Source organism: Vulpes vulpes, chromosome 14, assembly GCF_048418805.1.
Source record: "Vulpes vulpes isolate BD-2025 chromosome 14, VulVul3, whole genome shotgun sequence".
In the NCBI taxonomy this organism is placed as follows: Eukaryota; Metazoa; Chordata; class Mammalia; order Carnivora; family Canidae; genus Vulpes; species Vulpes vulpes.
The window spans coordinates 108,969,257-108,988,381 of NC_132793.1; the positions used below are offsets into that span (position 1 = coordinate 108,969,257).

Here is a 19,125-nt window from a genome sequence, read left to right on the forward strand (position 1 = left end):
ATCAGTGCCCCCCCCCCACCCCCGGCCCCTCGCCCGCAGGCCACACTCCCACACGCACCTGGGAGAACCGGCCGCAGCCCGAAGGGGCCCTTGGTCGGGGAGATGCCGCGGACAATGCAGTCGAACAGGAAGCTGATCTGCTCTCCCTCGGCCGAGGACAGGAAGAAGACTCCGGCCCCTGCAGAGGGAGGCCAGACCCCGTGTCGGCCCGGCCCCAGCATCCACGGGGCCAGACCGCTGCAGAATGGGCCCAGGGGCCACCAGATGGAGAACGCAGAAACCCCGAGCGAACCCTGCACACGCGGGAGTGGGGTGGCGTGAGTGTCCCGAGCGCCCGGGAGGAGCCTGTGCCTGGCCTGGGGAAAACCCCACTCTGTCCCTCAGGCCCACACAACTTGTCGCAGCAGTTGGGCACACGTCTGGCCATCGGGCCTGTGCGCACCAGCCCACCCAGGCAAGCTTGCTGTGCGCCAGGCCGGCTGGGAGGAGGCGTCCCACCCTGCTGGCCCTCGGTCTTCTCCGTGGGCCTCCACTGGCCAGGACGAGGAGCCGGGGTGCCTCAGGAGGCCGTGGCCCCAGGAGGAGGCCGGGAGGGGGCTCCAGCTCTCTCACATGTCCAGGCTCATCAGAAGCAAGGAGCAGGTCCCCTAGCGTGAGGTTCGCCTGCCAGGAAGCAGCCAGGGGGGTCTGGGTCTCAGTAGGTGCCCCCCGACCCGGTCTCCTGGCTCGGGGCTGCTCCGAGGGTGAGTGTGTGTGTGAGGTGGGCCTGCCCCCCACAGGAGGTGGCCGCGGGCTGCAGTCAGTGATGCATAGTGCCCACCTCACAGACCCCCTTCCGGGACCTGTTTTCGGGTGGGAAACGTGCCCACAGGCCCTGGGCCAGCAGAGGGCAGGCCGCGTGAGTCAGCACAGCCCGGGGGTGGAGGGGGGAGGCCTCCTGCTGGGCCGGAGCCCCGCCAGGGTGAATGAAATCCCGCACCACCGCCCAGTGAATGGGGACACCGGGCCACGTGGGGCTGCATGCTCGGCTGGCGTCACCACACAAGAATGCCTGCGAGCCCTGCCCTCCGTCCGTTGCCCAAAGAAAGGCACGCTGGCTCCCGAAGGGCAGGTCCCGGGGCGGCCCTGCAGGCGGACGGGGCTGCAGGGGGAAGGCTTCCCAGTTACACCTCTGTCACCGGCCAAGGCCACAGTGACTCTAGTGACTCTCCTGGGGTTCTCGGGGGTGCAGCACCCTGCCCTCTGATCCACCCACTCAAGGCCGCCCAAGGGTGTCCGCGCCTGCTTAGAGACCCCAGAGGGGGCCGAGAGGGACAGCAGCCCAGCCGGTGGGCCGCCCGGGCATACCCCACAGAGCCTCCGCTGCACGGAAGGGCTGGGAGCTGCTGCCCTGCGGTGGCGGTGGCGGGAGGGCAGGGGAGGAGAGGGCCGCTCCCCGCCGCCCCGCGCCAGCAGCCGCGCCAGCTCGCACAAAGGGCCGGGCCTCTAATCCCGAGCTTACAGTCAGCTGGCAGAGGCCGCGGCACAACCAGTCCCCCGACTATAAAAAACCACATTACGAAGCAAGGGGAGCCGACAGCATTCCACCAGGCGTCTGCTGGACGTCATGCTCCCCAAGACGCAGCCGGTGAGGCCTGGGAGCATGGTTGCTGCCCCCACGCAGACCCGCGAGCTAACCACAGAGGTTACCTGGAGACGGGTGGCCCGAGCCCCCACGTGAAGCCTCCAAGAAACAGCTCGCTGACCACTGGCCAGCCCTCTGTGGGCTTCCCTCCTGCACCCCAGGCTTTGGGGACACTGGGAGCTCCCTAAGTGGGGGCAACTCACCCAAGCTCTCCACCCAGGAGGCCACCACTGGTAATGTCACCTCAGCTGTCCAGACTCCACTCACCTAACATCACTATTCCCAGCCCTGACCCCTGATGGTTCATTTGGTGCTGCTAGGAGGGAGCACCTCCTCTGAGATGTACCCTGTGATCCTTTACTCTGCATGTCCCTTAAGTGGATGCTGTCCTGGCTGCCAGGCCGGAGTCTTATAGGCAGGCCACCTCTGAGGCATCCTGGCCCCAGTGCCTCAGCCAGGGCCGGGGGCCTGGGGGACCCAGGCACTCAGTGTGGTAGAAAGAGGGAAGCAGAGGCCAGCGGGCCTTCCCCCAAGAGAGTGTTCTTTGAATTTCTGTTTGCTTGCCTGTTTGCAGGGCCGGAGGAAGTAGAGCCTGGCCCACTTTGCCACAAGCTTACCTCCTTCCATCCTGGTTCATAAAGCCCCACCCTGGGGTAGGATCCATGCCAGAGGCCATCCTCCAGGCCACCCACCCACGCCACTGACTGAGTGACCCGTCCACCACATTCAACAAGGACGAGCCATCCCCGCCCAAATCCCCGACCCACAGAACCATAAGCAGTGAAACAGCCGCCAAGTGCTGCACGATCATGACATGGGGAGACAGGGATACAGAGGAGCCAAAGTCTGCTGAGCAGGAAGCCAGCGGCTGGTGGGGTGACAGCCACCTTTTGCTTGGGGTAGATGCTGTGGGTTCCTGGGAGCTGCAGGCAAACCTCATGGGCTTTATAAATGCAGTTAGTCCCTAGGAGAGCATCTCCAGCACAAAGGCCAATGCACCCCACGGAAAGAGTCCCCAGCCCTGAGAAAGAAGCACTTTCCATCCGCACGTTCCATGCACCCAGTTCCTTGGGTAGATTCCTGTTGCAAGTTAATCCTGGTAACCTCCAGCGTCCTGAGCTCTGCCAATGCTCAGTGTCCCAGCTCCGTGGAGACTGAGACCGGATGGTGAAGTCCTAGTGGTGACCGAGCGCCTGCAAGCATCTGGAGAAGGTTCTAGAAAGCTCTGTCCAGGCAGCACCAATCTGGCTGGTGCTGGACTTTCACTCAGAATGCAACTGACCCGGGCCCCTGGGGTATCATTTTGCACAGGGCTTCCTAACGGAGCCAAACATCGACCAACTGGAACTTCATTACTCTCTGCCCTTAGTTTTCAAGAAAGGACCGACGTTCAAGGAAACAAGTTCATTCGAAATCAAGTTTTAAATTTCACCCGATCATCTCTCCCACCAGGAGGACTGACTGAAGACCAAACAGCAGGATGCAACAGGTGTCAGCGAGGACATGGGGAGAGAGGAGGGCCAGGACATGGGGAAACCAGAACTGAGTGGTTCTCAGGGTGCGCTGCTGGGGGCCCACCGAGGAAAACAGCGCGGAGGGTCCCCTAGAACTCACAAGCAGAGTCACCCGACGACCCAGCGACTCCAGACCTGGGTAGGCGCGGACAGATACCATGTGACCCCACCTCTGTGAGGCCCGCAGAGGCGTCAGATCCTAAATACAGAAGGTAGGCAGTGGGGGTCAGGGGCCGGGGGTCAGGAGGGTTGTGTTTGCTGGGGACCGAGGGTGGGGACAGCTGCAGGACACTGAATGCGCTTCAGGCCTCTGAGCTGTACTCTCAACAACGAGTAAAAAGCAGATTCTCTGCCTCATATATTTTACCACCATAGACACAAACAAAGCGCCCTCTCGCAGGCACCACCACACAAAGCAGCCCGCACTGCAGCCTTGCAGCCGCCACCCCTCCGCGCCCGGAACATGCCCCAATCTCTGTGACACCACCCCCTGTACACACACACACACACACGTGTGCACACACAAACACACGGTGGCTGGCATGCCATCATGTCTGGACCGTCCCTTGAGGCCACACTGCCCATTCCCCAGGGGCAGGGGCACACGGAGCCTTCCCCTTGGGCCTTCCTGCCTGGGAGGAAACAGAGCAGAGCAAAGCCCCCTAAGGAGGAAGCCTGGGCGCTGCTGACAGCCAGTCCCATCCCCACTTCACCTGGTGCTGGGCTGGCCCTGGGCTAGCTGGCGGTGCAGTGGAACACGGAGTGCCAGATCCCAGAGAAGTCACCAGTGGCTCTGTGCCTCGCCTTCCCCATCTGCAAAATGGGGCTGGTGCCCGTACGTCATGGTTGGTGTGAAGACAGGGGAGCACAGAGAACTTCAAGCGTGGGACCCCTGCGGTTACTGCTCTCCACGCTCTCCCCGCCCAGCCTACGCTCTCCCACTGTGTGACCTCCGTGTCCAGGTCGTCATCCTGGACACTCAGGGCACCCAGGACCAGCCTGGAGGCCAGCCCCTAGTGAGTGACAAGGGATTGACGGATTCCAGGCTCACTCCCTCCTCCAGAGTGGAAGATTCACAGCAGAGGGGTGGAATGGACCCCAAACCACCTGAAATGTGACTAGTGGTCTAGACCCAGAGGGCAGACTTTGATCTCCTTGTAGGAAACTGAAACCACCCCCATCAAATGACCCCAGTTCATAAATGTCCCTGAACATGCTGCCAAGTGGAGGGGAGCCCAGGCCTTTGCTGTTCCCCACCCCACCCAGGATGCCTCCCCGTGGGCAAAGCACTGGAGCAGGCCCGGCCCAGGGCAGGGGCTCCATCCTCCTGGGACCCTCACCCCAGCAAGCACTCTTCCTTCTCCCGCCCACCCTAGGCTGGCCCTCCTTCTCTCCCCATTTCAACCACCACCTAGTTAACATTCCTGCAATTCCCAGTGACCCCCCTCTCACACATGCTGCTGACTCAGCCTCAGGCCACATCCAGAGCTTTCTCACGGCTGCTTTCATGCCCCCCACTTCAATCCCCACGGGCATCTAGGGCCGAAGTCATCACCCTGAACACAGATCTGCTGGTGGCACTGTGCTGCTCAGGCTCCCTGCTACTCTGGGAAGACAGAGCATACTCTGGTCCTCATACTGGGCTTCCTCCTCCTGCAACCTCGCCTCTGCCACCACCTCCTAACAGGGTTCCTGCACACGCCATGCAGGTCACGCATCTGTGCTGGGGTCAGAGACCAGGGCTTCGGTCAGCTCTGTCAAGACCACCCAGCATTCAGACCACAAAGTCCAAAAGAGGCACCAGAGGACTTGTCAGATGTGGATGATGCAAGTGTTTTAAAGGCGCAGCAAGAGGGGTACCTGGGGGGCTCAGTGGGTGAAGCATCTGCCTTCGGCTCACTTCCATGGCTTCCTGGATCCTGGGATGGAGGCCCACATCGGGCTCCCTGCTCAGTGAGGAGTCTGCTTCTCCCTCTCCCTCTGACCTCCCCCTATTCATGTATACACATTCACTCTCTCTTTCACTCAAAAAAATAAATAGATATAGATAGATACGCAGCAAGAGAGTTCCTCCTAGCTTATGGCGTCATCCTTTACTCACTTAAAAAAAGGCATTTAAAAAGGCCCACCATGGACAGCCTGGATGGCTCAGCAGTTTAGTGCCGCCTTACGCCCAGGGTGTGATCCTGGTGACCTGGGATTGAGTCCCACGTCGGGCTCCCTGCATGGAGCCTGCTTCTCCCCCTGCCTGTGTCTCTGCCTCTCTCTCTCTGTCTCTCATGAATAAATAAATAAAATCTTAAAAAAAAAAATGCCCACCATGTCCCAAGAGGCTGAAGTGATGGACTGCACCCAGAGGAACCGGGCACTAGTGGAGGAGGAGCCAGCACAGATGGCCGGCACATACAACGAAGGGGGTACATTTTTGACAGCCACTGTCCATGACACTCCTCTGCCACAGGCTTGGGGACCTTTCCACCACCTGCTGAATTCCTCAGCATGCCAGGACGCTGACCTCTTACAAATGCAGCTAGCTCATGTAAACAGGGAAATGCCCTTGAAATGCCCTTGACAGGAGGACCAGCCAATGCAAGAGCCAGATCTTCTCTGGGCCCCCTCTTAGAAACTTCCATTCACCCTTAGGCCCAGCTTGCATGCCCCTCCCCAAAGCCTGCCCTCCCGGGGCTCTGGGCGGGGACTGCTTCTCCCATTCTCTGTTGGTGCCCCAAATCCCTAACCACACACAGTGGGCTACCACCGACCCAGAGACAGAGGATCAGGCCACGCTGGGAGACCCTGGACTCCCACCCAGCAAGCCTACTCCCATCTGACTCTGAGCAGGCCATTGTCCACATGGAGGCCACAGAGAGAAATGCCTATCTGGGAGGGACCCAGATCCACCCCAGGCCCCCACATACCTGGCCAGGCCCTGAGAGGACTTCAGCCACACACAACCCTGGTCATACCCACCCTGATGCCACTTCCACACCTACCAGGGCCATGACCCCTCTGCCTTGCCCTCCCAGGTCCTAACCCCATCTCCACACCTTCTAGGCACCCTCTTTACACTCAGGGTGGGCAAAGGCAGCCAGGGACCATCTCCTGCTCTCAGGAGAGCTGTCTGTGGCCAAGAACCAAGGGTGTGTGGTTCTGGGGGGCACAGGGGTCAGGCTGGGACTGTGCCAGGGGAGGGAGGGGATGCTGATTCTTTATGCCCCAGACCTGCCAGGGCCTTCTGATGATCCCAGCCCAGCTCTCTGTCCTCCAGATGAAATGTGCCCAGGGCCACAGGCCCATCATGATCCAAATTCTAAAACCTTCACAGTCAAGGTGACCCACGTCATGGGCTAAATGGTGGTCCCCAAAGGATAGGTCACATCCCAAACCTGTAACTGTGACCTTATTTGAAACAATGGTCTTTAACCAAGTGAGATGAGATGAGGTGATCCTGGATTATCTGCGGGCCCTAAATCCCACAGAGTCGGAAGAGAAATCACAGGGAGATGGTCTGTGACAGCAGAGGGCAGGCTGGAGTGGGCAGCCACAAGGCCAGGGCCATCTGGAGCCACCAGGGGCCAGAAAAGGTGGGAAGGGGCCTCCTTGGAGGAGCACAGCCCGGCCCACACCTTGACTGGGGATGCACTGGGAAGGAATTGTTTTTATTGTTCTGAGGCCTCAATTTGGGGGAATTTGCTACAGCAGCCCCAAGACCCTGACTCACATGCCTGCGGGGATGCCCAGGGCCTGACCCCCCGGTGGTCCGACCACATGTGCAGGGGTGCACGGTCCCTCCACCCCAGCCCTGTATCACGTGGCGGAGCACCCCACACCCCTCCCCCATGAGAGCCTAAAACCCAGCTTCTGCCGGCAGAGCCCTGGCAAACTTGTCCTTGGAGAACAGAGCCCAGCGGGACCCACCATGGGGCCACCCAGGGTATCTTCCACGGTGGCCTCTGGGGCGCACAGGGAGCAGCTGGGAGACTGAATCCCAAGGCACCCACACCCCCGGGCCCGGCCGGCCTAGCTAGCACGGGAGCAGCACCCGGCCGGCCCCACAAGGGCTCCCTGGGGCTGCCGGGCCTCCCGGAGCCACGGCCCATGGCCGCAGCGTCTGCAGGAAGGAAGGAGCCCACCCACGCCAGCTCGGGATCATGAACTCCGAGGTCCTCTTACATTACAACCGGCAAATATAAGGTGTCTCCGAGGAAACGGGTCCTCCTGACTGGCCTCCCTCAGGGCACAGCCGGTGCCACCCCCAGGAGATCTGCACCCCGTCTTCAGGTGGCCGCACGGGGGAGGGCTGCCCCAGACCCAGTGCATCGTGGCCCAGCTCCAACTGTGCACATGGTTCGGTGCCCTGCCCCCTCCACTGTTCTGGACCGCAGACTGCTGCCACCTTGAATGTTCCAGAACAAGGTACCCCAAGGCCACATCCCGCGGGGTGGGCGGAGGGGGAACTCCAGCTGGTGCCTCACCCATCCCTCCACCTAGCCCAGAGCAAGCACCCCAGCAGCTGTGCTTAGGCTCCCACTCGAACACCCCGGGGCCTGGCTGTGCCCCCCCAAGGCTCCGGGGCTCCCACCCCACAAGCCCGCTGCACCCCACCCCATCTGCCTGCCTTTGCTTCTTCAAACAGCCTCCCCCAAGCCGAGGACCCAGCCCATCAAAATTCAGCCGGCTCCAGAGGTCTTGCTGCCTTGAGCAGGAATTCAAACCTCACTGCTCACTCTTTGCATCTTCATAGCTAATGACTTATGTCCTCAGAGGCAGGGCCCTGGGCTGCCCCCCAAGGCTGACCAGCTGGCACCCTGCCCATCCTTGGCAGAACAAGGGGCCCAGCCAGCCAGCACGAGCACGTGCTCAAGCGCAGGGAGACCCAGGCAGGGCCAAGGTCCCAGAGTCCCGTGGGCGCCCTCCCAAACCTGGCCGCTCCAAGCACATGCCAGACTCTGCGATAAGCCCCTGCCACTGTCCTCTTCCCGGGAGACTGTCGGTCAGGGGATCAACAACCCTACGTGGAGGGGGCCATGACCCCCATCTGTTGAGGGTCCCAGGCTGAACTGAGATGGGGGTTCACGGCTCCCACTCAGGTCACCCTGGCCATGGGACAGGTCATCGGGAGGCCACTGGGCCTCACTGCCAGCCCTGGGCAGCAGCAGAGATGGGCACGGGCCCTTCTGGGGAAAGAACAGAGGGTTCGTGCCCTCAAGCCTCCACAGGCCCAGATGTGTGCACACCCCCATGCCTGGAGAGCAGTGGGCAGGGGCGCTGGCACACCCCTGTTCCCGCAGTGGCCTGAGCTCTGCATTCCAGGGACGGGCCGTGCCTCTGCTGCCCTGCTCCCCCTGGGGCTCAGCTCGCCAGCACCCTTCCTCCCCTGCACGCCTCACCCGGGCGTCCCCACGGCCCTCAGACCCCCCTCCCAGAGCCTGGGGGGCCCAGCGCTCAGCCTTCATCTGCAGCCTCAGGGCAGCTCCCCGCCTGTCCTGAGGCTGGTGTGGGAGCTCAAGGACCCCGCAAGCTGGTACACTCATGAGAGATCCTTGGTCTATGCACATCCTTTCCCCTTTTTTCCTTTCTCGTTAAATCCTACCATTAGTGGCTCTGAGGCTCTGTGACCAGACACAGGACCCTGCATGGGGTCAGGCAGGCCTGGCTCCGGGGGTCCGGGCACCCCACGTGTGGGCTACGTGCTCCTCCTCCCACCCTTGGAGGCCAGGACCAGACAGAGGCAGCCGGAGGTCTGGGCTCAGCTGAGCGTGGGGTCTTGGGAGACACAACCCTTCCCCGCCACGCTCCCCAGATGCCTGAGAAGCTCCAAGGTGTGGGTCTGGGGGGAAGCCGAGCCCGGGAGCAGCCTGAGGTCTAGGGCACCCAAGGCCCCACATACTTACAGTACCCACACCTGGTCCCGCCTTCAAAGATGAATCCATTGGGCACAGCCCCGTAGCGCCGGAGGTCGGACAGCTTCCACTGCCCCATGACAGCTGGAGGGATGTCCCTGGCCACGACAAGGACATCGTTGCAGAGGTGAAGCGTGGCAGGGCCGCTTTCCAGTTTGGTGCCAGGCGCCACCGTCACGTGGAACCTGTGCACTGAGGGCAGGGGTGGGGCGAGAGGGCATCACCAGGAGCAGAGGCCCCAGGGGTAGGAGGCAGCTCCCAGGGGTCTGACCCCAACGCAGGGCTGCCCTGCCCCCCCGGCCGGCACCTGCTAGCCCCTGGAGGCTGCATCCAGCTCTCCCACGAACTGGACACTGCTCTGCTTCAGAGGCAGGCAAGTGCCCAAAGGGGCCGCCATGGCCACCCTCCCTGTCCTAGCCAGCCGGGCCTGGCTTCAGGATACCCCCGGAAAGCCCCCACTTCAGGCAGCAAACACTCAGAGGTCGAGGTCAGTGATACTGTAATGATTATTTTCAACAAATAAAAATTAATGCAAAAGTCCATGATGAGCGAGGTATCAAATGTTTAAATAAAAACAAAGCTGGTCAGGGTTGCTGGGGTTGGGTCTGGAAAGGAAGGGGAGGGCAGGGCAGGCTCGGAGCCCGTTTTTACCCTAAATTTCAGTATTTTGCTCATCACAGGCTTTGGGCATTGATCCTGAGGTTTTTAAAGTGGGTTGAAATGTTATTGATCTTGATGGGTGTGTTTTTTGGCGTCTGATGCAAGGGCCACACCCCCTCACTCAGGTCCAGGCCCTCCTCCTCCCCAGCTCACCCAGGGTCACCCCACCCCTATGCCTGCGCCCGGCCACCCTGCAGGGCTAAGTGTTCTGTCCTCCAGAACAAACCTCCCCTGGTAGCACCAGCCCCCCTGGCCTTCCTGGCTCAGGCACAGAACCCATCCCACCCCTGGTGGGATGAAGACTCTTGGCATTGCTCCCCACTAGAGCCCCAGCTTGGGACTCGGGTGGACAGGGTACTGAGCAAAGGACAGCATTTAGGACAGTCACTCTGCTCAGACAAACCCACTTGGGGTAATGGCTCTGGTTCCAACTAAAACGTTGGAGCCAGGGAGCTTGGAAAGCCCTGGGGCCCTGACTGCTCCCCGTGCCCCTCCAGGGCCCAAATGTCTCCAGGCAGCGCCCTGCCCTCAAGGACCACACCCTGATCGCAGAGCACAGCAGGAGAGGCATCCCTATTGCATCGTGCCCTGGAGTCATGTCACGGTTCCCACAGCCTGGGGGGTGAGGGTCCTACTGGACACTTGAGGTCGTGGCCTGTAGCGCTGGAGTCCCGTGCCCTGGCCTCACTCACCCTCCCCGAGGGCGTAGCGGATCCGGGCATCCCAGGCGCACATGGCCTCACGGCTATCGAAGCCCAGCATGACAGCCTGGGACAGGCAGATGATGGCCAGCGTGTGGGCCAGGCCTTCGTAGGGCAGGCCGGGCTCCAGGCCACAGATGTCCTCCAGCGTCAGGCTGCTGCGCTCCCTGAGGCCCTTGGCTCGCTCCGACTTGTCCTTGTAGGCCAGCATCAGCAGGCAGTCTGCGGGCGACACCGGGCAAGACACAGTAGAGGCCGTCAGGGACACCAGGCCAGCATAGACGCCACCCTTAAGCCCACAGCATCCTCTGCAGAGGCCACAGCAGCCCACAGCCCGGGTTTTAGCTGTGACCCCGAGCAGGCCACCCGGCCACTCTGAGGCCATGTCTCATCCCGTGCAAAGGGCATCCCCCCGCCCCCCGCTCAGGGCATGGGCCATGTGGGCAGAAGTAGGCCTGCAACACTTCGCAGGTGGACCTGCCCACCTGACTCTGCCCCACGCGGGGTCCCGTCCCCCACCCGTGCATTCGCCCTGCCCCAGGCTCTCCGGCCCACGTGGGCCACTCTTGAGGGGCTGTAGGGCCCACAGAAGTGGTGGTGGGTGGCCTGTGGGGATGGGCACAAAGCCGGCCACGTGCTCGGACCCCTTCCTGCCACATCCAGACACCCCCTCGCCTCTTGGATCTCTCCTTCCCCAGAGTGTGACCAGGACTCTAGCCCTGGGGGCAAGCCACTGAGCCTTGGGTCCCATTGTCACCACCAAGCTGAGCCACTCCAAGATGCAGGCCTCTCTTGCCTCACTGCAGGTGATGCCTCTGTCCTGGATGCAGTCACTGTCCCCGTTATCCCCACGGGACAACGAGCCAGAGCCTGCAGCCACACTCAGCCCTGGACGCGGCCCCAGCGCCCTCCACCTGCACCGCCCCAGGCACAGCGCAGCCGGTTGGATGGCACCTGTCCCTCCCTCCTACGAGCCTGCCTTGCCGTCCCCGTGCCCACTCAGGCCCTCGGCAGCATGTGCGCCCCGGGCATCCAGCCTTCAACAAGGGTGTGGGGCTGGGGGCCCCACGTGAACATCTAAGTACGCTTCTGTGTGAGACCACTCGGAATCCCACCAGAAAGCTGGAGATGTCAAGTCCCTGGTGTGAGCCAGAGAGGTCGGGGGAGGAAGCCCAGGAGGCCCCGTGGAAGGGGTGCAGCGATGCTCCCACTCTGACCCTCTGTGAGCAGGCCCTGAAAACCCAAGTGACAACTAAATCCCACAAGAACTCAGCGCACACTAACTTTTGCCACAGAATCAAGGCCACGTCAGGGTGTTGTAGCTGGGCTCTCTGGCCCGGCAGGCCCCACGGTGACAGCTCCCCAGAGGGAGTGGGACATTCAGGGTGCACTGACCTTCCCCTCAACTCCCCTCTGCCCTCCTGGCATGAAGCAGCCACAGGCAGAGCACAGCTGTATTTACACAATTGGGGACCGCAATGGGGTCTTCACCTCCTTCCTCCCACCTCCTTAGCGTCTGAAGTGTATAGAAAAAAGCAAAGCTGTTCCCATTTGAGGGGGGAAACTCAGAGCCCACAGAAACCCTCGTGCTCATCTTAGGCTTCCGTAATGTTCTTTCTCAAAAACAACCCAGAAAGAGGCTGTGGGTTTAAACAACTCCCTTTGGAAACCCAGACCAGGCCAACAAGAAATAAGTCACAGAGGCAGCAAAGGGCACGTGTCATTATGGAAATGTCCCCACAAGTCACCAGAGGCCTGTGGCACAAAAAGAGCCGCAGGAAGGGGCCCCCACACAGGACAGAAGGGCCTCTGAGGACTGCAGGACAGCCAACCGCCCCGCACTTGGGAAGGCCGCCCCCACACTTCCAGGCACAGTGAGCATAGCGGCCACCTGGCTCTGGGACCCTCCACAGCGGGTTTTCTGTGTGTAGTCCGTGCCTTGTCTGTTTGCTGTGTCCACCCCCACGGACCCTGAGGGTGGGCCCTTGCAGACAGGCCCCCATCTGCTCCTACACAGTGACAGCCCCATTGTCCTGCACCGGGTCGGCGGGGCCAGAACTGTGCCCTGCAAGGCAGAGCAAGACTGTCACCTCCTCTGTTCTAGTAGTCACGCTCCCAGGAATAGAGCCACTAGCAGGGCCAAAACACTTCTCCGTAAGGAGCCAGACAGTAACCGTTTTTGGTCACAGCACCTGACTATGACAGCAGCCAGACTAACACAGAAGCAAACGGCTATGCTCCAATAAAACTTTATTACAGCAACAAGCAGAGGGCCAGATCTGGCTCAGGGCTGTGGTTTGCTGACTCCTGGTCTAAGAGAGCAGAGTGTGCCAGAACTGCCACCGTGCCCTCACGCCTTCGTGGTGCCTCCTGTGGCCGGGCGAGTGTTCCCGTCTCAGACGTGCACACTCGTGAGGCCGGTTTGGGGGCCTGCACGTGAGAGCCAACCTCTGTCCTTGAGGCCCCCCTCCTGCACCTGTTCAATCATTCTGGACTCTGGCTACGTGCGAGATGCAGCCCACATCCCACTCCATAAGAGAGGAGCAGCCCCGAGCGCCGTCATGAGCCAAACAGGCCCCAAGATGACATGCCCATGCGCTGCCCCCAGCACCTGCAAGCAGGACCTTACTTTGAGAAGGGGTTTCTGCAGATGTAATCAAGTTAAGGATCTCAGGGCAAGGTCACCGTGGATCATCCAGGCGAGCCCTAGCCTAACGGCGAGCATCCTACAAGACAGATGAGAAGGCACCGCACAGAGAAGGAGGCCCCACGAGGACAGCCACAGAGCGATGCGGCCACAGGTCCGGGAGCGCCTGGAGCCACCAGGAGCTGGAAGAAGCCCTGTCCACACCCTGATCTTGGATGGTGGGAGAGCAGATCTCTGCAGCCCCAGGACACTAGCACATTATCCAAGCCACTGCTTGTGTTTCTAGATGTGAACAAAATGGGGTGAGGGCCACGGCTACGACATGCTCCCACCCTCCACACCGTAGAAGCTGACCCAAGTCACGGCCTGTTTTCAGCTGGAGCAGCTGCCCCCAAGCCCCAGCAGCATGCGTGGGAAAGGGGTTGTGGGGAGGGGGCAGCAAGTGTGGGGCCCCGGGTCCCTGTGACCGCAGCTGCTCCCACCCCTCTTCCCTCTACAGCACCTGGGACAATAAATTGATCCTATTTTTAAAACCCATTCCATGGGAGAGCTATTTGCCACAAAGCTGCTATACTGACAGGCATCATAGGGATGGGAACTCTTGGGTCAGGAGCCTGACACAGCAGGGTCAGCCCAGGAGAGACAGCACCAGGGCTCCCAGCAAGCAGTGACACCACCAGCCCCTCTGGGCCCAGCACCCCTGCAGACACCCCTCCTGGACCCCAGCAGCCCTGCAGCCCTCCTGGGCCCCAGCACCCCGGCACCCCTCCTGGGCCACAGCACCCCTGAAAACATCACCAGCCCCTCCTGGGCCCCAGCACCCCTGCAGACACATGGGGCCAGAGACACCGGAGCCTGTCCCAGCTGGACAGCTCCACCGGGTACCCTAGGGCCTCGCCACTCCCAGGAAGCCCAGCAACACTGGTCATTTGGCGAGGTTTCTGGGTTGGTGACTCAGGAAGCACACCGAGCCACCCCACTCAGATGGCCTGTCAGGCTCCTCTCCGTGTGGTTCTGTGCGCGCTGCTCACAGTAGCAGGGCCGAAGGGTGCAGCCAGACGGCACCACAGCTCAGGGATGTCCACAGGGCCCAGAGAGGGTCTGGGCCAGGGCAGCTGGAGGCTGGAGTGGAGGAGGGGGCCTCTCCTTGGCAGTGAGATAGACCAAGGCAGCAAGGACCAGCAGGTGCACACACAGACACACACATGGACACACACCCATCTGCACACTCACCCCAGCGCATGCTCACACACATATGCTTGCCCACATACCTGCACACACTGCACATCACTGCTGCGGCCACTGAGCCCCTCCATGGGCACGGGTGCCACGGTGGGAGAATGCACCGGAAGCCTCAGATGAGCACATGGGTTTCTGTGGTCTCTGGGTTTTTCAAACCCCACTCAGAGCCTGCGTCCACCACTGTAGCCCACCCTCAGCCTGCCTTCTGTCAGCCCACCATCCAGCCTGCCCTGGCCAAGTGCTAACACAGCCCCGGCCTGGCACACAGAGGCCCCTGGCAAATGCCACCCTGCCGGCAAGCACAGAGCAGCCCAGCAGACCTCAGTGCAGGCCTGGGACGGCCTCACATCATCACTCCGCACCAGGGAGGTCACTTGCCCGAGCGCACCCCTGCCCTCCAGCGTCTGTGCCCTGCAGTGAGTGAGGGCAGGGCCCAAGAGGTAGGTGCCCATTTTGGAACTGGCAGCCCTGCGTAAAGTCCCGCTCCCTGAAAGACCCCTTGCTGGGATCCCTCAGAGCCCACCCATGTCTCTGGCTTTGCCCCACAGCCTGGGCACCTCCCCTGCATCCTCCACCCAGGTCATTCTGCTCCTGAGCAGCCACAGGGCCCAGGGGACAGAGCCCAGGACAGAGCCCAGGACAGCTGACACCCAGGACAGGAGATGGTCAGAGGAGGCTGCTATGGGAAGTAGTGTTCAGGGGATGACAGTGGCTGCGGGGGCCTGAGCGTGGGGGAGGTGGGCACCGAGACCCTCTCAAGTGATGCAAGAACCCAGTGTGGCAGCCCCACAGGGATCAGTGCTATGCTGGAGGGAGGAGGCAGTGCAAAGGCCCAGAGGCAAGAACCAAAGGGCCTGCGTGCAGTGGGGGGAGGGGAAGAGTGGTGCAAGGTGTCTGTCTGGTCAGGGTCGCTGGGCCCAGGGTAAGAGCAGAGGCAGGTCAGCCAGAGGGGCTGTGGCCTGGGCAGGGGCCAGGCTCCGCAGTAACCATGGTGACAGATCGAGGGAGGGGCTTCCCCACAAGCCAGTCTCCCTGGGCGGGGGTGGGGTGGTGGGGGGTGGGGGTGGGGCGGTGGGGGGGTGGTGCACCAGGGAGGGGGCTGAGGGGCGGGGCTCGGCCAGGCCCTTGGGGACACGTGAGTGGCAGAGGCCCACCGGATACAGCACACGCAGGCGGCTGGACACGCGACGCGCGTCTGCAGATGTAAAAATAACTGTGGGGTCATGAGCCCTCAGAGGCGCTCCCAGCCAGGGCCGCGGGGAGCCTGGGGGAGGGCGGGCTGCAGGGAGGCCTGGGAGGATGGAGGAGGATGGAGACGGAGGTCCACGGGGTGGACCAGTGGCTGCTGGAGGGTCCTCCCTCGCAGTGACCTTGACCCCATGCCTTCAGCGAGCGAGCAGCCAGAGCCCATGGGGACCCTGCTGGAGGGTGGCAGCTGGGGATGGGGGCTGTGAACCAGGCCCAAGCAGGGAGGGCCTTTGCTGACCCTGGGCCAGGATCGGGTGCAGGGCCAGCCCGGTCAGGATCTGACCCAGTCTACAGTGTTCGGGGGTGAGGGGCTGGGGGGCGTGTGCAGGGCCGAGAGGCTCATGGGATGCCACCCCCGGGGCACAGACATCAGAGGCGGCACACAGGCTGTGGGGAGCTCAGCCCTTCCCCCGTAGGCCACCTGTCCACCCCGGCAGGTTCCATGGCGAGCCCCACCAGGACTGGTCCAGGTCACAGAGAGCATGTGGCAGCACCGAGATCCCAGCCTGGCTGTTCCCACCCCCAGTCCTGAATCCAGCGCTGCGAGGAGCCCAGGTCCTTCTGCCAGGTCCCCAGGAGGACGGAAGGCCGGCCACTACTTGCACTCCATCCTCAGGCTGCCTGCCCAGCCTGGGGCTAAGCCGTCAGGCCCATTCCCACGGAACACAGACCCTCCCCATCACCAGCACCTGGTGCCCAGCCCTCTTGGAATACGCCCACCTTAGGGAAGCTGCCAACCGCATGGGGTGCTCGCCCAAGGCCTGCCCCCCGTGAGCCTGCGTGTCCCCAGGTGTTGCTGAAAGCAGCTGGGCTCACAGCCCCCACCAGGCTGCCTGCAAGTGGTGATGCAGGGTCCTTACTCCCCAGGACTGAGGGCAGGAGTCAGCAGAGGCTCTGGGTCCAGAGACAAGAGGCGGTAGGGCGGGAGCCTACCTTGCACTGCTCCTAACCCTAATCCCCTGCACCCTCCAGGGCCTCTGCGGCTTCTTCACACAAGATCCTGCCTAGAACGTCCTTCCCCGTCCCTCCAACAACCCCACAAACCCAGTCCAGTGCGTGAGGCTTCCCTCCCCAGGCTCCTGCAGTGCTCCCCACACTGGGCCGGCTCTGTCTACTGCTTCTGCACACACGGGAAAGCCAGGAAAAGCCTGCTGACCACCAGGTCCTACAGATCCAGATTCTGGGTGCCGGGAACCCTGGCCAACCCCTGGCGATGCTGAAAGGCCCTTCCTGGGCAGGCAGGTGCTCTCGGGTCTGGCAGGGAGCTCACCTCTCAGGTAGCTCTCTGATGCTGAGATAAAATCCACCCCCTGGGCCTATAAGAGGGATAAAGACCACATCTGGGGCAGCCCTTCAGGTGGGGCATCGGCCCCAAGAGCCTGCTTGGAGGCCTCCCCAGGCCCTGGCTCACGCTGTCCTGCCCAGCAACACCCCCAACCTGCAGCCAGCCCTTGCCTCTGGCCATGCTGGCCATAAGCCCTTTTGACATCACTGGGGGCCTCTGCCCTGCTGCCCCCTGCCCTCAGCCTGGGCTTCCTGCCTTCTGGGGGCCTCTCAGTCTCTGCAGCCCCTACACCTTCTCTACCAGGCCTTCCCCTGGACCAGGGCCCCCAGGGCACTGGGTGCCGGGTCTGGACACGAAGAGGTAACTAGCTGAATGAGCAGTGTGTGGAGGCTGGGCCCCGGGGAGGGGGAAGCTGAGGCCAGGCAGGAGGTCTGTCCATGACCAAACGTAGGCCCTTGGATTAAAACTGGAGCAGGCTCAGCAAAGGGCAGGAGGGGACCCAGGAGAGGGAAGAGGGAGCACGGCCCCCACCCAACCCTTCCTAGGGAATGACAGATACCCCAGGCGCCCCGGAAGACATTCTGGCAGCCCCACACGTGTGAGGCAGTGCGTGCTCACACCCCCAGCACCCCGCACAGACCCCGGGTGCCTGGGCCTGCGCCAGGGCACCTGTCCCCTGAAACAGCTGCAGGCATGTGGCTCCCAGCCTCCCAAATGCACAAGCACAGCTCACAGAGACCAAATGCCCAACCCGGAGGCTCCTGGCCGCCTCCTCCCACGCGGCGAGGTGCCCACCCAGGTGAGGGGAGCTGCGTGGTGCCAGTACCTCGCTCCCCCACACACAATCAGACAGGCCTCCTCCCAGACACAGAAGCCACACTGCTCCTACCTGGTGGCGTAGCCTCTGTCCCCCCGCACTTCACCCCTCCCAAAGGTGGGAGGGCCACTGGGTCAGCACGGCCTGGAGTGTCCCATCTGGATTCGGGTTCAGGGACACCACCCGAACCCCCCAGCTGCACAAGGGGGGCGCCTCCCGGGTGCTCCTGCTGCCGGCTGGGGGAGGAGGGGGGGCACTCCTGCCCCGGAGCTCCTGGTCCCTCCCGGGCCCTGGCTGCCCCGCAGGCCCCTGCGGCCTGTCTGCTTTTCCAGGGGGTGGGGGTACGGAGGGTCCCCGCGCCGGGCCGGGGCCGGGGCCGGGGCCGGGGCCGGGCTCGGGCAGCAGCAGGCCCGGGGCAGGGCAGGCGGCGCTCGGCGCTCTGGGCTCTGGGCTCTCCGGTTACCGCCCGCCCGGCGCCGCCGGCTATTTCGGGCGAGCTGGCGGCGCTCCGGGGCCGGGCCGGGCGGGCCGGGAGGGCCGGGAGGGAAGACCGGGAGGGAAGGCCGGGAGGGAAGGCCGGGAGGGAAGGCCGGGGCCCGCGCTCACCTGCCACGGGCGACGGCCTGCGCAGCACCAGCCACCTAGTCTTCCACTGCGGGGACAGAGGGAGCGTAAGCGGCCGCCGCGCCCCCGCCCGCCCCGCGCCCGCCGCGGCCCCGACCTTCTTGCCGTCCCGCAGCTTGACCTGGCCCTCCACCAGCGCCGCCTCGGTCATCTTCTGTCATGGTTCCCGCGGCGCCGCCGGCTGCCCCGCCGCCCCGCCGCGCAGCCGGGGTCACTTTCAAAATAGCTCGGGGAGGGCGCTGCGCGGCCGTGGAGGGGCGGGGCGGGGCGGGGCGGGGCGGGGCGGGGCGGCGGGGGCGGGGCGGGGCGGGGCGGGGCGGGGCGGGGCGGGCGGGGCGGCGGGGGCGGGGCGGGGCGGGGCGGGGCGGCGGGGGCGGGGCGGGGCGGGGCGGGGCGGCGGGGGCGGGGCGGGGCGGCCGCGGAGGGGCGGGGCGGGGCACCTGCGGACACCTGAGCCCGCGGTGGAGGGGGGGGGGCTCGTCCCACGGCCGAGGAGCCCGCGGGTGCGTCTTGGACCGGCACCTGCGGATCCCAGCACCCCGGGGCTGCCCGCAGACACCCTGACAACCACTGACCTCGGAGGACCCTGGCCTCCTCCTCCACGGGGCAGGGGAGACGGAGCCCGCTCCCCGCGCGCCCAGTGCGGGATGCTGCAGGGGGGCGGGTGGGAGGGGGACCCCGTGTGCACCCAGCGCAGGGGCCGGGGGCTCCGCGGCCGGTCTGGTCTCTCTGACACCCGCTAAGAGCCATCCCGCCGGCGAGGTGCTGTGCTGCTCTTCGAAAGGCCCACCCCGGGGGCAGCCCGATGGCCCAGCGGTTTGGCGCCGCCTTCGGCCCAGGGCGTGATCCTGGAGACCCCG

The 19,125-nt window shown here is 63.5% G+C and overlaps 1 protein-coding gene across 10 annotated transcripts in view; it reads right to left on the reverse strand.

The window, feature by feature from the left end:
* Window positions 1–18,521, reverse strand: part of DOK7 (docking protein 7) — a 30,468-nt gene extending 11,947 nt beyond the window's left edge. For 2 of the 10 annotated variants that reach the window (XM_072737630.1, XM_025999277.2), the window contains exons 1-5: window positions 18,363–18,521; window positions 18,248–18,293; window positions 10,394–10,624; window positions 9,033–9,233; window positions 59–178 (exon numbers count right to left, since the gene is read on the reverse strand). In XM_072737630.1, coding sequence (XP_072593731.1) covers window positions 59–178; window positions 9,033–9,233; window positions 10,394–10,624; window positions 18,248–18,293; window positions 18,363–18,416 — 652 coding nt within the window. In that variant the 5' untranslated portion in view covers window positions 18,417–18,521. Of the gene's footprint in view, window positions 1–58; window positions 294–9,032; window positions 9,234–10,393; window positions 10,625–13,031; window positions 13,135–18,247 lie in introns of those variants that run through there. The other 8 variants (XM_072737625.1, XM_025999267.2, XM_072737626.1 and 5 more) reach the window with 6 other exon arrangements.
* Between the last annotated feature and the right edge of the window lie 604 nt (window positions 18,522–19,125).